We start from the raw sequence: 16,361 nt of genomic DNA, 5'->3' as shown, positions 1-16,361 counted from the left end.
CTGCCAGGCTGACGGTTGACAGACGTGCTGTTATCTGTCACTCTGTTAAACTGCTGGCGCACATCTTCCTGATGGCCGTAAGAAGGCTTGATAATGGCAATGTCCTTTCGCACACACACAGGCGCACACACACACACACACACACACACACACACACACACACACACACACACACACACACACACACACACACACACACACACACACACACACACACACACACACACACAGTCGTTCCCATCCATATGGTCTGTGTATGGGTGTAACAAATGTGGATTTATGAAGGGGTAGGTTGCTATTTTGGGACTGAACCTTCAACCCGACAATATTTTGTGTAGGAATCGAAGATAAAAATGTAATGATTTTCATCTCCGTTTCCCCACAATGGTATGTTCTTAATGATCCACTCCCAAAAAAATACCGACATCCCCATTCAGTTCAAGAGGTTGTTTTCGGACACCAATGTACTACTGATCAGTCAAAACTGTGTATTTTTGAAGCAGCATTAAGTGACTGCATTGGGACTACACTGACATATTACCACCATACAAAGTCATTATGATGAATGTGTAACCAAACATTGCCTTTTTCATGTGCAGCAGACAATGTTAGCATTCCTTTGGAGCCGTGTTTCTGCCTGCCCAACACATTTACGACTACTATTCACACTCCTGAGGGGAAAAATCTAATTTGTCAATCTGCTGTTTGTTGGTCAGGCATCGCACTTATTTATTTTGCTGAAAAGACTCTGTTGAGAGAGAACTAAAATAGTAAAGTTACAGGCTGTAAAACAGAAAAACACAATAGGCTAAACAACATTGATGCTCTGTTGCTCTGATCCAAGGGGCTCTACTGTGCTGGATGGTGATTTTTAGTGGGGTTGTCACTGCGAGCGAGCCTTCACCAGAAACAGATATATTTCAGCCTTTGTTAATATAAAAAAGATTGATTTGTGCTGCTTCAAAGAAACAATTTGAATTCTCTGAGGTGAATTAAAGTGATGCTTTGACACGTTGAAGAGGAGTGGGTAAAGCCTTACTCCTCCAACACCCACAACACGGGGAGATGAATCTGGGGTGGAATAAATTCAAAGTGGAAATTCTGTATATTTTGTATAATAAGTCTTGCAATATATACTAACCCTATCATATCCTAACCCTAATGAGGATTACATCTTAAATTTCATCCTTAATTGGAGAACATTTGTCTATTATCTTAATTGTATTGCAAGCTGTTCCATCTCAAAATAAGAATAACATTTTGATATGAACATTGCCTTGAACCGTAACAAGAAACAGTGCCATGACTAAGGCTTGGATTTAAACAGCTATTATGGTATGTATATATATGGAAGCATTATGTTGTTCAGTCGGTCTGTTGGACCAGACTTAAATACATCAATAACTATGACATGGACTGCCACAACAGTTTGATATTTATGGTCAATTTTAATAATGTCCCCATTTTTCTCTTTCAACAAACATCTGGCAACGCTGCTTTCAGCCATTATGCTCAGAGCAGCTGGAACGGCCTTCCAGAGGATCTGAGGATCTTTTAAAACGTCAACATAAACCCATCTTTTTAGTCTGGCTCTCATGCTGTGTTTTATTGTCTTTGATGATTTATTATTTGTGCTAATTTTATTATCAATATATATCTTATTATCATTATTAATTATTTTTTGTTGTGTTCATATTTTAGTACTTTAAACATATCAAGTTTTGTCAATGGCTTGTAAAGCTCTTTGAAGTGCATTTGATTTGTTTGAAAGGTGTATGTAAATAAAGTTTGATTTATTAATATCCAATAATTAAATGTACGACCAAATGCCTGCAAAACTGCTGATGTTCCCATCTGCACTTTGTGTTTCGTGCTACCGAGCAAATTATGTTGTAAAATGTTGGGGTAATATGGGGTTTAAAACATTTTTATACATCAACAAAAATCCCTTTAATGTGTGCTGTTTTATTAATTTATCACTGAAATGAAACATCAAATAATGGACTAGTCAACCCACATATGACACATAGTATTTCTAATGTCCACCATTAAGATTTATTCAGTCCAGTTGACCTTGGATCAAAGGATTCAGTCTAAAGCTGATGTTTCTCCATGGACACACCAGATCAAGGCAGTTCATTGTAGGGAGGAACAAATGTGTGATATTAATGGTTTTAATATGAAAAGTGATTTTAAAAGCTATTTAGATCTCTTCTTAACAGACCTTCCTCACAGGCACAAATAAAATGAGGCAATAATTTATATTGAGGACCAAACAGCTCAAATGGAAACAAACTAATGTCATCCCACTGAAGGACAAAAGTGTTTTCCACAACCAGTTCATGTGAAATTAGCTCTGTTTAGGAGTCATAAATCCAAATACTAGTGAGTCTGAAAATGACTTCAGGCAGGAGCTTATGTCGTTTTGGTGAGGAATTGCTGAATTTCCCTTTGCAGCTCCTGGTTGCGTGTCTGGGCCTCGTCTCGGCTGCGCTCTGCGTTTCTCAGGCAGACCTCCAGAGCGGCCACCTGGCGGCGATCTTCCTCCAGGGCAGACTGGAGCTCTGCCACTGTGGCCTTCAGCTCCTTGTTCTCCTGCTGCAGACTGCAAGAGGCAGTGAAAGACACAGAGGGATCAGATATACACTGAAAAAGTCCTAAAAGCAACTCTATCCAAACTGGAAACTATCCATGTCAAATTGTTTCCTGAGTTCAAAAAGATGTCTGTAGCTGTCTTATATTGAGTTCTAAAACTTCATTTTCTGAAGCAAAATTACAACATCTGTTTTCAATGTCAATCAACTTGTTTCAAGAGTTTCCTGAAAGTACGTGTAGTTTTCTTGATTCTAGTCCAGTGATCTGCTTTGTAGTCTCATTTCCGCCCTCATTCAGCAGGGAATAAAAAACCTGAATATAATTATCCTTTTAACGTTCTGTTTTACTTCAATCTTGGGGTTTGAATTGAATGACTATATTCTCCTCTTTGGGTTGCATAAGTGTTGTATAAAACCCCTTTGCAATAACCAAATCCTGAAGCTAAAATAGTTTCTGTCAAGATAATTTTTTCATCACGTTTCCACCTGACGGTATTGAAATGTTTCATCGATGACATTACCTCAAAACTTAAAAAGTGTGTACCACATGTAACGGTTGTTGAGGATCTGTCTGCAGTGCAGCCAGTTGGTTGTGATTCCTCAGCTGAGCTCACCTGTCTACAATCTGCTTGCTGTCTTTCTTCTGCTCTGACTGGCTGTTGACCTGCCGGCCTGACCCTGTCAGGTTCCCCACACTCTTTTGATGAAGCAGCACCTGGGCAGGCCGGGCCTCGCTTTCAGGTTTTTGGGGGCTGGCAGTAGAAGAACCTGTGTTGTCACTTCCTCTTCGGTCTGTTAATAACTTATCCTCTCCCTCCTTGTTGCTCATCTGAGAACCCCCGAACAATGAACTCCGGAGATCCAGGATCTTAAAAATGTCCTCTGACAATGTCCCGCTCTTCTCCTCCACGCTCTCTTGGATGTGACTCCACCGGTTGAGGGCGTCGGCCTTGGCCGCCATCCCGGTGAGGGGGCAGTTGAAGGTGGGAAGGGTCTGAGTGCGTTTGCGGGGGCTTCCCGTCCAGTCGTCTGTGGAAGGGGAGCGAGGATGATGCATGCTCGGGGGGCTGCGTTTCCTCTGCCTGGACCTGGACTGTCGATGTCCTCCTCTTCTTCTGGAGACTCAGACAGCGACGCATCAGCCATCTGAGACAAACACATCACTCAAAATGAATTACAAATATTAATATTTTATGTGCAAATGTTATTTTAGAAATGGAGGAAGAAATAAACTTCAACTGAGGAACAACCATTTCCTGAACCAAGGAAGTTTTGAAAAAATGAATGGCACAAACGGGATGACAATTATATATGTTTTGGGCCTTTTATTGTGTTTGTTGAGAGTATTATCTAATTTCCCCGCTGTGGGACTAATAAAGGATTATCTTATTAGCAAGGAAGTGAATACGAGTATTACATTATTTAAGTGCTGTTTGAAAACGTAATCACCAAATGTAATTGTTTCTGAATGTGAGGGTGTTTAATCTGTAGATTTGATCAACTAATTGAAACATGTGATAGCCAACTTTCACATACGATACATGGAAACTTCTTCCTACTAACACAAATAATTTTGTATATTCTGTGTAATTTATTTTCTATTGCTCACTGTCTTGTCCTGTTTTGCCCTAAAAACAGGACATTGAAAACATCACAGAGGCTTAATGTGTGGTCAACAGCTGGTACCTCTGCAGACTCCCAGCCCACAAAGCTTCTGGGAGTGTTCTTCTGGCTCTCAGCCTTTTTTGAGGGAGGGGATGGAAGCACGTCTTTAGAGAGAGGAAACAGAGACTCATGCTGTCTGATCATCACTGTCATCAGCTTCTGGATCTGAGGCGTCGCTGCGAAGAAAAACAAGCACAAACGTGAAAAGATTAGCATCAAAAAGTCTTATGCAAATTCTAAATTCACTTTCTTCAATCTTTTGAAAAATACCTGGGAATTTAAATGATTCAAGCCCTCCTAACTTGTGAGGTCGTTTTAGAAATACAAAAAAAAATGTGTCTAAAAAGAGATGGATGTAGTCATGGTGCAGTTTTACCAGATATAATTGCATAACACATAACACACTGCAACACTCGAATTTCCCCCATGGGATCAATAAAGGAATATAGTAATGATGTAACAGGATGTTTTCCAGATGCTGAGCAAGACAGTTTTCCCAGGCAATACAGAGAAATTCATTATTTAATGAGCCTGATTAGGACCAGATTTTCGAACACATGCACACATTTCAACATCAGCAGCGCGTTCTTACCCTTCATCACAGTAATGGGGTCTTCTATCTGAGGTTTGAGCAGGTTGATCCCCATCACTGTAGCAAGGTTCTCCACATTCATCTTATTCACCTTGGCATGCAGCTGCACCTCAAACAAAAACCTGCAAAGCAAAAAGACACGATCAGCATTAATAACGGATACAAGTTTGTATGTGTTGGAGGATGGAAACTGATCTCAGAGCAGCAGGCTCAGTTGATGTTTTTAACCAGATGTCACTGAAAACATATTTTTCAATTATGTGATGCACTCTCTAATCACAAATGTTATGTTTTTTTTATTGGAATGTCCCAGAATGCTTCAGGCCAGAGATTCTACTCACCGGCAAACATAACTGAGAAGGTTGTAGTTGATTCTGGGGAGAAGAGCGATTTGTTTCTCCAACTTTTCCCAACCCTAAGAGGACACATGAGCGAGAGATTGAAGGACACACATACTCAAACTACCACAGGACCTCTCCTGCATGTACACACACAATTTACAGTATGGATACACATGTTGTAGCCTTCTTTTAGACAATCGCACCTCTTTGCTGCTGGAGTCCATCAGGTTGGTGCAATCCAGGAAGTCTTGGTACTGAGTCCAGGGCACCACAGGCTCAGGAAGCTCCCGGAGGTACAGCTTGAGCAGTGACGCCACCGTGTGGACATCAGTGTCACTGTGGGCAATGAAGCATATCATCCAATGAACATCCACTTACAGTATAACTGACATTCAAACCTCAAAGGGACAGTTTACCTTAACTGGAACCAGCCCACATAGACATGCAGCCTTTGACCTAACTTAAAGAGACAGTTCACCCCAAACCCTAAAATACATAAGTTAACTGCTATTTATCAATCGAGATTGTTTTGGTGTGAGTTGCTTAGTTTTGCATTTATCGGCTGTAAATATGTTTTCAATAAAATGGAACTAGATGTCACTCAGCTTGTTGTGCCCAAAGCGCCAAAAATATACATTTTGAAAAATCAGCAATATTTCTCTTTTCAGAAATCATGAACCAGTTACTCCAAAAAATCCACAGACCTTGTTTTGAGCAGTTGTATCAAATATTTTTTTGCCGCTTTGAGCACCACGAGCTGGGTACCATATAGGCCCATTATACTTAAGAGAAGGCAGATGTCTCTCCAGGCTGATACAGAGGGAAAATATGTATGTATGATTTTGGGGAGAACACTCACATAAAACATAGAACACAATGTTAGACATGTGTATGATGGCTCCAGTAGGCCTTCATTAGTGGGCATGTATTTTATAAAAAATGAAAGCTGCCCACATAGTTGTACAGTTTGCTCAATTACATCCTATTATGGCAATTATGACATGGCTTAAAGGGACAGTTCACCCTAAAATCTGAAATTCATATTTTCCCCCCTTACTTGTAAAACTATTTATCAATCTAGATTGTTTTTGTTGTGAGTTGCTGAGTGACGGAGATATATCTCTGTAATCTTCTGTGTCATATATTGGAACTAGATGGCACTCGGCTTGTGGTGCTCAAAGCGCCAGTTTCCTGTAGGAATTATTTTCTATCTACCAAACTACACACGCCAATCATATCACCATAAACATTAATTGCGTTCTTCTTGGCTGAATTGTAAGGTTTACTAGCTCAGAAGGTGCTTGGTGAGCTAGCAGTATGGTTTAAATATAAACTACAGTATGAACAGGAGACTCTGGTCCACGAGTAGACAGACGCTTTCCTTCTGCTCGCTGATCGGTTGGCTGGTGTAACTCTTAAGAAAATAGCTTGTACATTAAACTGCTCACAACAAGGTCTGTGGATTATCCAGGTAATGTAACCGGGTCATGTTTTCTGAAAAGAGCCATTTCTGTTGAGTTTTTCAAAAAAGAAAATCTTGCCGCTTTGAGCACCACAAGCCAACAAAACATCTCTACGGCTGATATCTCCAAAACAAGGCAAAAAATGCTAAAACAAGATTGATGAATAGAACTAAAGGTGAAAGGGGAAATGTATATTTTAGATTTTGAGGCAAACTGTTCCTTTAAATCTAATTCAATGTGTTCACTGGATTCCCCTTAAAATACATAAATACATTGCTGTTTTAGTTTTAATATTATGTATTTTGTATTTATTGTTAACTCAAAGAGCATTTCCACCTTGAGCAGATCCATTCATAGTATTGACTTTGGTTGTACCATAAATAAGGTCTTTACAAAATACGCTAGGATTTTGTTGTTGTCCTGGGACTAGTTTTATATATTTAGCTAGTGCAGCAGGCTTGGATTCAGTTTTATTGTTTGGACTCTGCCAAGGGAACACTTCAAGGGAAAAACAATAAAACCTGTGTTCATCGTTTCATTTTCATAAAACATATTTTTGTAGCCCTGGCTGTTCCTCGATTTTTCTCACATTAGATTTCTCACAACAAGTTAAGTTAAATTAAATTATCAACAGTGCTCTGTCAGAGGAGCCTGTGATGTTGAGTAATACAGGCTTCCTCCTGTGCGCCTGTCAGAACAGGATGTGGTTACGCCTTCAGCTCTGAGAAGACAGAAATCTATCAGATGCGCTGCATCTCTCTCATTTCTCCTTGGTTTCTCAGAAACAGACTAAGCTGATGCTGATTGATGTAAGGATTCTTGTCTCCTTTTATAGACCTTCTTAAAGTCCTACCCCATTCATACCAACTGGGTTTAAAGAGGGCTTAAAAGGATTTCCAAGGAAATGTTTGCCCTATTAAGCTTCTTTTTTTTTTTTAAATGTGTGACTCTGATGCCTTGTAACCAACAATACTCAGTATTGCCTGTGCATTCTAATAACAATAAACCCCTTTTTAATAGACAGTATCGCACATAAATGAGCACTATATTACAACTAAGTCTGAAACATACTTGTGTGGAATCAGATCAAAATGTTTTGGAGTCAGTTCATGTTAGAGGCGTCCAATAAACAATAATAATATTAATAAAGTAATCAAAGCGTTTTCATAAACTGGTACATATGGCTCCAGTCTATACCGAGGAAAACATGAGTGCCTCACCTGGGGAAGGAGGGCCTCTCCCCTGCATCGAAAGCGTCTCTGAACTGTCTGACGGCGTTGTCCTGACCCGGGAGACGGAAGATGCCCTCTTCATCCAGGCCGTGCTCTTTGATGAACTCCACACACTTCTGCACCAGGATTGGCACCATGTGATGCCCAAACCGTTGCTCATATGTTACTGTGTCCATGAGACCCTTTCCAAACACTGCAGACGGACAGAAAAGTAAGATATGACATATTGGACCAGTAATGTCAAGTCAGTATTATCAGAAAACATTTTACACCCTCAAAGGAGCAACATTATGTAGTTTCTACATGGTCTTTAAAGCAACTGTAGGATCGTGCCTTTTAAAGCCTTTTATTGTTGGAGTGAAGATATTCTTATTTATTTACTTTATTAGAAGTTTGACAGTAGGTTTCATACAGTTACAGTCAGCAGCCTGTTGGCTTACAGTAGTTTAGCATAAAGACAGGAAACTTTTTGCAACAAGTAGTGACTTCCTGTCTGCTTTCTTTTACCTTGAGCTAAGCTAACCAGCTGCTGGCATTAGAGGGACTGTAATGCATATTTATCTATCTATTTTTTATTTTTTTGGGAGAGAGCCAGGCTAGCTTTTACCCAGTTCCCAGGCTTTGTGCTAAGCTAACCTTACTTGCTGCTGGCTCCAGCTACAGATTCAGTATACAGACGTGAGAGTGGTATCTATCTTCTCATCTAATTCTCAGCAAGAAAGTGAATAAATGCAATTCCCTAAAAAGTCCAAATATATTTGTAACTTCTAGAAAAGTCTTGTCAAATTTGGTAGATGCAGCGCCACACATAATCTCAGTTTCCATAACAATGTAAGGTTTTACTGAACCTCCACTTGTTGGTACTCCAATGACCCTGCGCAGAGTGCGGACCCACTCCTCCATGTCACTCTGGGAGTTTGCCATGAACACATAGGGACATCGCTCTCTGTCTCTAGTTGTACCTGTGAAATGATGGGTATTGAATGGAAAAATTAATCTTGGTACAGAAAAACCTTTAATAGGACAGATAAGCCAGTCAGAGCAAGTGAAATCTATATAAATGGTTCCAATGAAGATTGAGATTGCCATCAGTTTGTGGTAGTTTCCGATTCAGTGTTCTATCTTTTCAGTTCGCAGGTAAGTGGTGACTCATACAGACTGATACCACAAAAGGGACATGTAAGCTGATTCAAAAGTAGTAATTAGTAGCACACAAAAAATGTCAAAGGAGTTTTTTTTACTTTAACTTCTGAAGAAGACAAAGTTGACCCAATGCAATGAAGTGCGGCCCCACCATAGACAGTACTGACGTATCACTGTTGCAAATAAAACTACCTTTAGGTGCCAAAAATAGACAATATATAGGAAGGGGACTTAGTCACTGTAATTACACTGGAGGGTTTGTAAACTACAGTTTTGAATCCTCAAGTTTGACATTTTGGCCATCACCATCTTGTTTTTTTGCAACCAGAACAAGACACTTCTATGTGACCAAAAAGGTAACAATTAACTTTCATGGACTTACCAAATATATTTGTCTTATAACTAGTCAAAATATCTTATAACTAGTCAAAATATCTTTTAACGCTTGACTCATAGCTAACAGTCCTAACAGTGCAAACAATGGCAACATGCTGGCAGAGCTTACAGGGTTTAACTGGGACGCTGTTATCAGCTATAACTGCCTTAAAGGCACAGTGCAGAGCGGCAGCCGTGAGCTAAACAGTGGGTCACGCTCACATGCACTCACATGCACTAAAAGGCACTATAATGTACTAAAATGCACGCTAGGCCGGCCAGCTATGTCAACAAATCAAGGAGGAGCTTGGCTAACAACACACGCAAAAGGAAATCAACTTCATTCTCTGCTCTGGTAAACCATTACTCTACTATATCTTTACATAGATAATAGTTGTTTGCTTCCGTATATTGTACTTTGATATAAGACACAATCACATAACATTTTATATATTAGGTGATATATTCTTATTTGAAGTTCATTAGTATAAAACCCATTGCATTCGTTGTTTGTTTGATTTTTTTAAACTTATTTTTAGGTGGCCTTTTTTCAGGGTAAAGTCAGTTTTTCTCCCTTTTAAGTGTCGATTACATGCTTACGTGGTATGATCTCAAAGAGGTACTTCCCGGGGTCATCTGAGTTTTGAGGGAGTTCATTAACTTTACTGAACCGCAGCTGGATGACTCCCTGCAGACCAGAAAAAGGAAAAATAGGAGCACATTCATAATCAGAAAAATGCCCGTTAATGTCATGTCGAAACTAGAAGTCAAGAACCAACCACTGATATTTATTCTAATGTTTACATTAATTCCCAGAACACCATATGCTACACTAATATTTACTGTTCACTATTTAGATTTACCAGAGAGTCCATGTAGTCTATGTCTTGTTAAGGTCTCAGCATGTATTTCCTCTGCAGGTCTTGCACCATTTATTTTATTGTAGCCACATTGTATCACAAGGGCCTTTGCAGATGTACACATGAACACAGCTGTTATCATTTCACAAGGGTCTTCTCATGTTCTATGAGTTCACTGTTTACATTACAATGTATACAGTACAGCCCAGTATATTCCCCAGTTCACTTTATATGCAGCCTACTTCCTCTATCTCTACCCACTGTCCCACTCCTTTATTTCTGTATTAAAGGGAAATTATTCTTTGGCAAAATTCCTTATAAGATATAAGATGAGATTACATTTTTTGCACAATACCAAAGAAAAAAGCAGAAAAACAACTAAAGAGAAGAAGCAAACTTGCTTCTTTTCTTTTTAGTAAAAGCAACTATAAAATAAGCAACACAAATCAAGCAGAAACATGTAAATAAGAAGAATTATGTGCCTGCATTTGTTCATTGTTTCTAAATGGTATTAAGGTATTTCACATTTTCATGAGTGCCCTTCCTGTTTCACCATCGCTCATTTCGACACGAGAAGTAAATCGGAAGGAAGGGAGAAAAAACAACACATGTAAAAGTAGGGGTGAACACAAATTAAATAGTTTTTTTTAATGTTTAATTGTTTTAAATATTTCACAAACTATTAATATGCTCTACATTTTTGACCACGCTCCCTGCATAGATGGTGTCAGAGCAGTAAGGGGTTTTGTGGAGCCAACCCCTGAAATTAGAGCAAGTAATGAGACAGTGGGAGTGTCATGTTGTGTCCACACTGCAATTTTGAAAGTTTGTCCACACTTTGCACAACATATAAGGAGAGAATGAATATTTTGCGAAAAGACAGTTCTAAAGCATCATTACAAAGACTGTGGGGTTTTGGTTGGATGGTTGTTCAAGAGCGAAAACCAGTTGATTAGATAACAGTTTAACAAAAAAAGATTTTCAATAGCATGCTTCTCTTGCAAGGCTTCAAGCACCATTTGTTTTGTTTACAGGAAGTGGGCAAAGTTAGCCACACAGCTAGAGTGTTTGTGGTCTTGATTGGAAAAATCTAAATGACACTTCTTGTCAACCTTTGAATAAATCCATCAACATACGCAAGGTTTAGTACAAAAAAATGCTAATTTAAAATTACTAAATGTTATAGTTATATAATTCTGGTTTGCTTTTATTGCTTAACGTCACTAGATATAAAAGAAGTAAGCAACATGTAATAAAGATATAAAAATGATTCTGATGACAGTCCTATCCTTCATATCAGTTATTGCATGTGCCAAATTCAAGAAGTTATTTTAGCATTTATATGCATAATGGTAATATGTTATTTTTGAATGAATTGCGTTGGAAATAATGTGCAAATGTGTTTTATGCCAACAAAGAACAAGAAGAGGACAACAAATGACATCATAATTAAGATAATGCTATTAGTACAGGCTAAAATAAACTCATTTCTCACCTGGACAGTGGTCTCCTTGTCATCTTTGTGGTAGGTCAGTGTGCTCCCTCTCAGCACAAAGTAACGCTGCTGCCAGTTCTTGACTAAAGACCTCTGTTGTTTCTTGAGCCAGCCGGCCTTCAGCGGCCTCTCCATTGACCTCGGGGAGCCTGGTGAGCCCGGGCCGGGGCCTGCCTCTCCAGGTATCACACTCCTGGATCGCGCTGCCAGACACCACAAGAAAGCAGTCGGTGAAAGTGTTGTGAACAACAAAATACGCCGACTCACTGTGTCACAGCCGGAGCTGTGAAACATTACCAAAACATCAGCGCTCGACTGAGCCGGAGGACAGCACTTCCTCTTTTTGATATGAATATGCATCAGCCTATCAGGTTTGAGAGACCTGCTCACTGTAGTTTATTTTTGTTCCCCACAGTTGCAGGCTGAGAGGAAAACTGTTGGTCTGAACTGACCTTGTTTCCAATGGAAGGTAGACATATGCAGCTGTGATTGTTCTACATAAATAACAGAGTTGTTTTCAAGAGTCCGGCCATCAAACAATTAGCTATAAGACATTACGATTTGTGTTGACTAAATGGCTACTGGCACCAAAATCTTATTTTCAGTTGTTTTAATAATGTCACTGTGAGGGGGCATGAGGTGATAGTTTAATGGAGTGATGAAAGAACAGAGGCAGAGGTCTACGTGGCCCAGAGAAGACAGAGTCAGATGGAGACGGACCGAGTAACACGCAGGACTGTGGACAGCAGAGATAGATTGATTGAGATTGAGCCCACATGCTCAGTTGTTCTTAAATTCCCCGTGTCTTGTTAAGCAAGATGACAGCAGAGAAGAGAAGAAGCAGGGCCATTCTGGGGTAAACAGGAAGCTGCCACATCATCGCCGGAGGGCCGGCAACACTTTGAAGGTCTCCACCTAGAGGTTTGAGAGTCCTTTGGTCTATTTTAATAGCATCACGCTCTCTTGATTAGTTGAAAGTTAAAGTCCTGAGCCCACACACAGAGGAAGATGTCACACCACACCCACAGCAGACAAACACACGGCTACTTCAAACTGGCTTCATTTCATGATCCCACAGCACCACAAAGACACATTCAGTGACCGCGATAAGAAGATTAGTTTAAGTACAAGATTTTACATCAAGATGGGTACAAGGGAGAATGACATTCAGAGTTTACTACTAACTCTGGGGAGATACATTTTAAATTAGAGAGCAGTTAGAGATCACAGAATTATTATTCACAGCAAATTTTGAATGAAATTTGACATTTAAAGAATTAAATTTATTTTCTTTCTTGCTGAGCCTTTAGAAGACCAATACAACTCTCATGTCTGTCTGTTATCTGGTTAGCGTAATATCTAGTGCACATGCACGAGAGTGAGATCAATCTACTCATCTTATTCTTGACAATAAAGCAAAGTATTTTTTAAATCCTGAGTGAAACAGCAGATTTTTGGAGTTATATGCATGGGGAACAGTGAGGTCAGTTAATGTAAATCAACACACGGACTGTTTTTTGGTTGTCCTTTCCAAATCTCTCTGAAAGGCCAGATGCAGTATGACTTTGTACAAACATACATTGCACACACGTCTCTCTCTCTCTCTCTCACACACACACACACACACACACACACACACACACACACACACACACACACGCGCACACTCACACACGTCAGCCCAGTTACACACAGACAGCTACAAAGTCAGAGCTATTCAGAAACTCTTGCATCAGTTTCCTGTTGAAAACCTGTGTCAGTCTAATTCATGGTTATGAAATCAGTCACAGTCATGGTCCATAAAACATCTCAAGGTAAAGGAAGCATGAGGGGGTCACCAACTTTTAGGAAGTTATGCTTTCATACTAAAGGAGGAGCGTGACAGTAATACCGGCTGATATTTAGTCAACATGAAGCAGATGAAATAACTGTGCAACGGGCAGCTACTTCCTTCCACTGTGCTGAACAACCAGTATCACTGATTGTGAAAATGATAAAAGCTGGAGAGAAAATGGTGCATGCTGTGAACAATGGCAGAGAATATCTCCAATCACTGCTTGTGTGCGATCCTCTTATATTTGAATGTTGCAACTGTTGAGCCATCTGAGCCTGAGGCATGGCATGAGACACGGCACAAGGCATGTTATTGCACCTATACGCCCTGTGAAAACTGTGGTAAGCACCGTATTAGTCTAGACAGCTGTACAGTCACTTTAAAACACTGCACATAGTTTTGCATGCAGTTGGTCAAAGCAATATTGTAACTTAAAGGGGAGCATCACCAACAATAAAAATGTAAATATGTTATTTCCAAGGTCTAAGAAAGTTCAGTCCATATTTGGGAACATGAGCTACTCTCTTCTCAAAGACAGAAACCAGAGAAGTCTCAAACACCTGACGTGATAAAATAAAACGTCTGGAGCGGCTCCACAGAAAATTAATGTTTTCTTTTAAAAACCCTAAATGAGCTTTGTTCTATTTTATTCATAGAAATAAAATAAAAAAGCAGTAGAACTGACATTTCCATCCAATTCAACGTTGCAGGATGGTGAGTGCGACTCACTGAGGTGAGGTTTTGAAGCAACGACTCAAACAAGCAGTGGAGTTCTAACGTTATGAAGAGAGGAGAGCCTGAGTAAATGAGTAAAATTGAACAACTTCATGCTTCATCCACACAGTCGGGTCACTGCAAATGAAAGCACAGTGCTATCGTCAAATGAATGTCAACTTTGTTTGGCTTTTTTTGTGTAGCCAGTGTAGCATTTAAGTATGGTGGAATTAGCAAGCTAAGTAGTGGACAGCTGGCTAGTTAGCTAGCTAGCTAGCTTGCTAATTCTGCAAAGGTTTAATGCTACTCTGGTTACAGAAAATGAGCTGTACAGTGGACATTTGTCCCTCTACCTCAGTCCTCACTGTACGGAGATGACACTTTACAGCTCCATTGAAGTGTGTTTTCACCATAATAACTAACAACAATCACCATTATCTTGTGTCCCACTGAAATCAACACGAGAACAGTTCAGTTTCTGTTGTACTCCTATTCTATTTCTATATTTTTACTGCATGGCTTTGTTAAATACTCAATTCAGATTCGACAATTACGACACTCTATCATTCATCTCTTTCACTACAGCAGACCGTTGCTATTGACACGTACACAGCTAGCAGAATATTTTTTGGGGCAGAAGCAATAAATCATTCTTAAAACAATGAATTTGTTGTCAAAATATTACATATTGTTTTTACTGCTGAAACACAAAACGTTCAATATACAAATTTCCTAGGGTGCTCTGTGTCAACATCTTTCCCAATGCTTTGTCTATGAAGAAGCATCAGACTTTATAGGCCCACATGAGATAGTTCATGTTTACCTATATTTTTGCATTGTCAAAGGCAAAATAAATAATATGTATGTATTTTGAGATTGGGCGTACTTCCCTTTTAGGAAGAACACTTTTAAGTTTTGAACCTCAAGCCATGTTTTAATATAGTAACATTATATACAAGTATACATTCTGTATGAGATGACAGTGATTTGTATAAGGAAAAATTGTCGAATAACACACTGGTTACCATCACCACATAGCAAGCGACCACCAACATGCTCAAAATGGACACTGCTAAAAACAGAGCACAGATTCTGCCCCCTATTCAGTCCAGCAATATGATGGTACCTAAAATATGCTCCCATGAATTTATATGCAAAAAACAATAGTAATATTCTAAAAAAATAAGGAGAAACACAATTTTTTAAAAGTGCATTGTGCTAGGTGAATATATATCTTTTTACTCTGGATTGACAGCAAATAATAGCTAAAGGAGCAGTGAAATGTGACTGTAAAGTGCTCAATATAAGAAGAAGTATAGAAGTGCAGCATCCACTCTGCTGACAGTGAATGCAGCACGGCCAACAGCTTACCTATGCGAGCTGTCTCAGTCTTGAAGGTGCTGAAGTCCCAGTTGCGAGGTAGTTTCAGAGACATTGTCCTCAACTCATACCAGAGGTCAGAGTCTGGTTTTACACATACAGCCCACCGGAGCACATACACACACACAAATTGTAACACACTCAAACAACACAATCACACAAACCGAAGATATCGCAGATCACACTTCCTACTTCCTGTGTGTTAATCTTTCTTCTTCTTCTTTTTTTTTTTTTAAGCCCTTCTAAACTCGTTCCCTCATGTTGCCTTTACTTCCATGTTCATACGTGTTCTGATAGAGATCTGCATAAATAGCTTCCAGGCTAGATTCACTAAAAGGTGCAGGGCTCCAGGGCTTTATGTAACACTACTAGGGACTTTTCAAATGACTGTTCACTGGTGTCAGAAGAGAAAAACCACGGGTGTGTTGTAAAGGAAATGGTTTTCAGTCCTCCAGTGTGGCTTCACAGCTCAGGGTGCCATGTGACTGCAGCAGAGAGGGAGAACTTACAAAAGTACATCTTAAGGTCAAAGTTTAAGTATCATCTACTGACCTTTGAATACAGTGGTTGCAATGTTTCCCTTTCTTTAAAGACATACACTACTATAACAAAACTGGTCAGATTGATGCTAACAGATTGACTGTATATCAATTTCAAATGGGGAAGAAGACCA

The 16,361-nt window shown here is 39.5% G+C and overlaps 1 protein-coding gene across 1 annotated transcript; it reads right to left on the bottom strand.

Annotated features, from left to right (window-relative positions):
* Window positions 1-1,380: 1,380 nt before the first annotated feature.
* Window positions 1,381-16,008, bottom strand: arhgap25 (Rho GTPase activating protein 25). The gene is given in 12 exon segments (XM_054610524.1): window positions 1,381-2,605; window positions 3,209-3,653; window positions 3,656-3,740; window positions 4,281-4,435; window positions 4,852-4,973; window positions 5,193-5,266; window positions 5,396-5,528; window positions 7,876-8,080; window positions 8,736-8,849; window positions 10,006-10,093; window positions 11,761-11,963; window positions 15,680-16,008. Coding segments are annotated over 12 exon segments (1,878 nt in total). The 5' UTR covers window positions 15,744-16,008; the 3' UTR covers window positions 1,381-2,415.
* Window positions 16,009-16,361: the final 353 nt, after the last annotated feature.

The sequence above is a fragment of the Anoplopoma fimbria genome, chromosome 13 (assembly GCF_027596085.1).
Source record: "Anoplopoma fimbria isolate UVic2021 breed Golden Eagle Sablefish chromosome 13, Afim_UVic_2022, whole genome shotgun sequence".
NCBI classification, from domain to species: domain Eukaryota; kingdom Metazoa; phylum Chordata; class Actinopteri; order Perciformes; family Anoplopomatidae; genus Anoplopoma; species Anoplopoma fimbria.
Note: the sequence above shows the minus strand (reverse complement) of the source record. Positions and strands in the feature narration are given on the sequence as shown.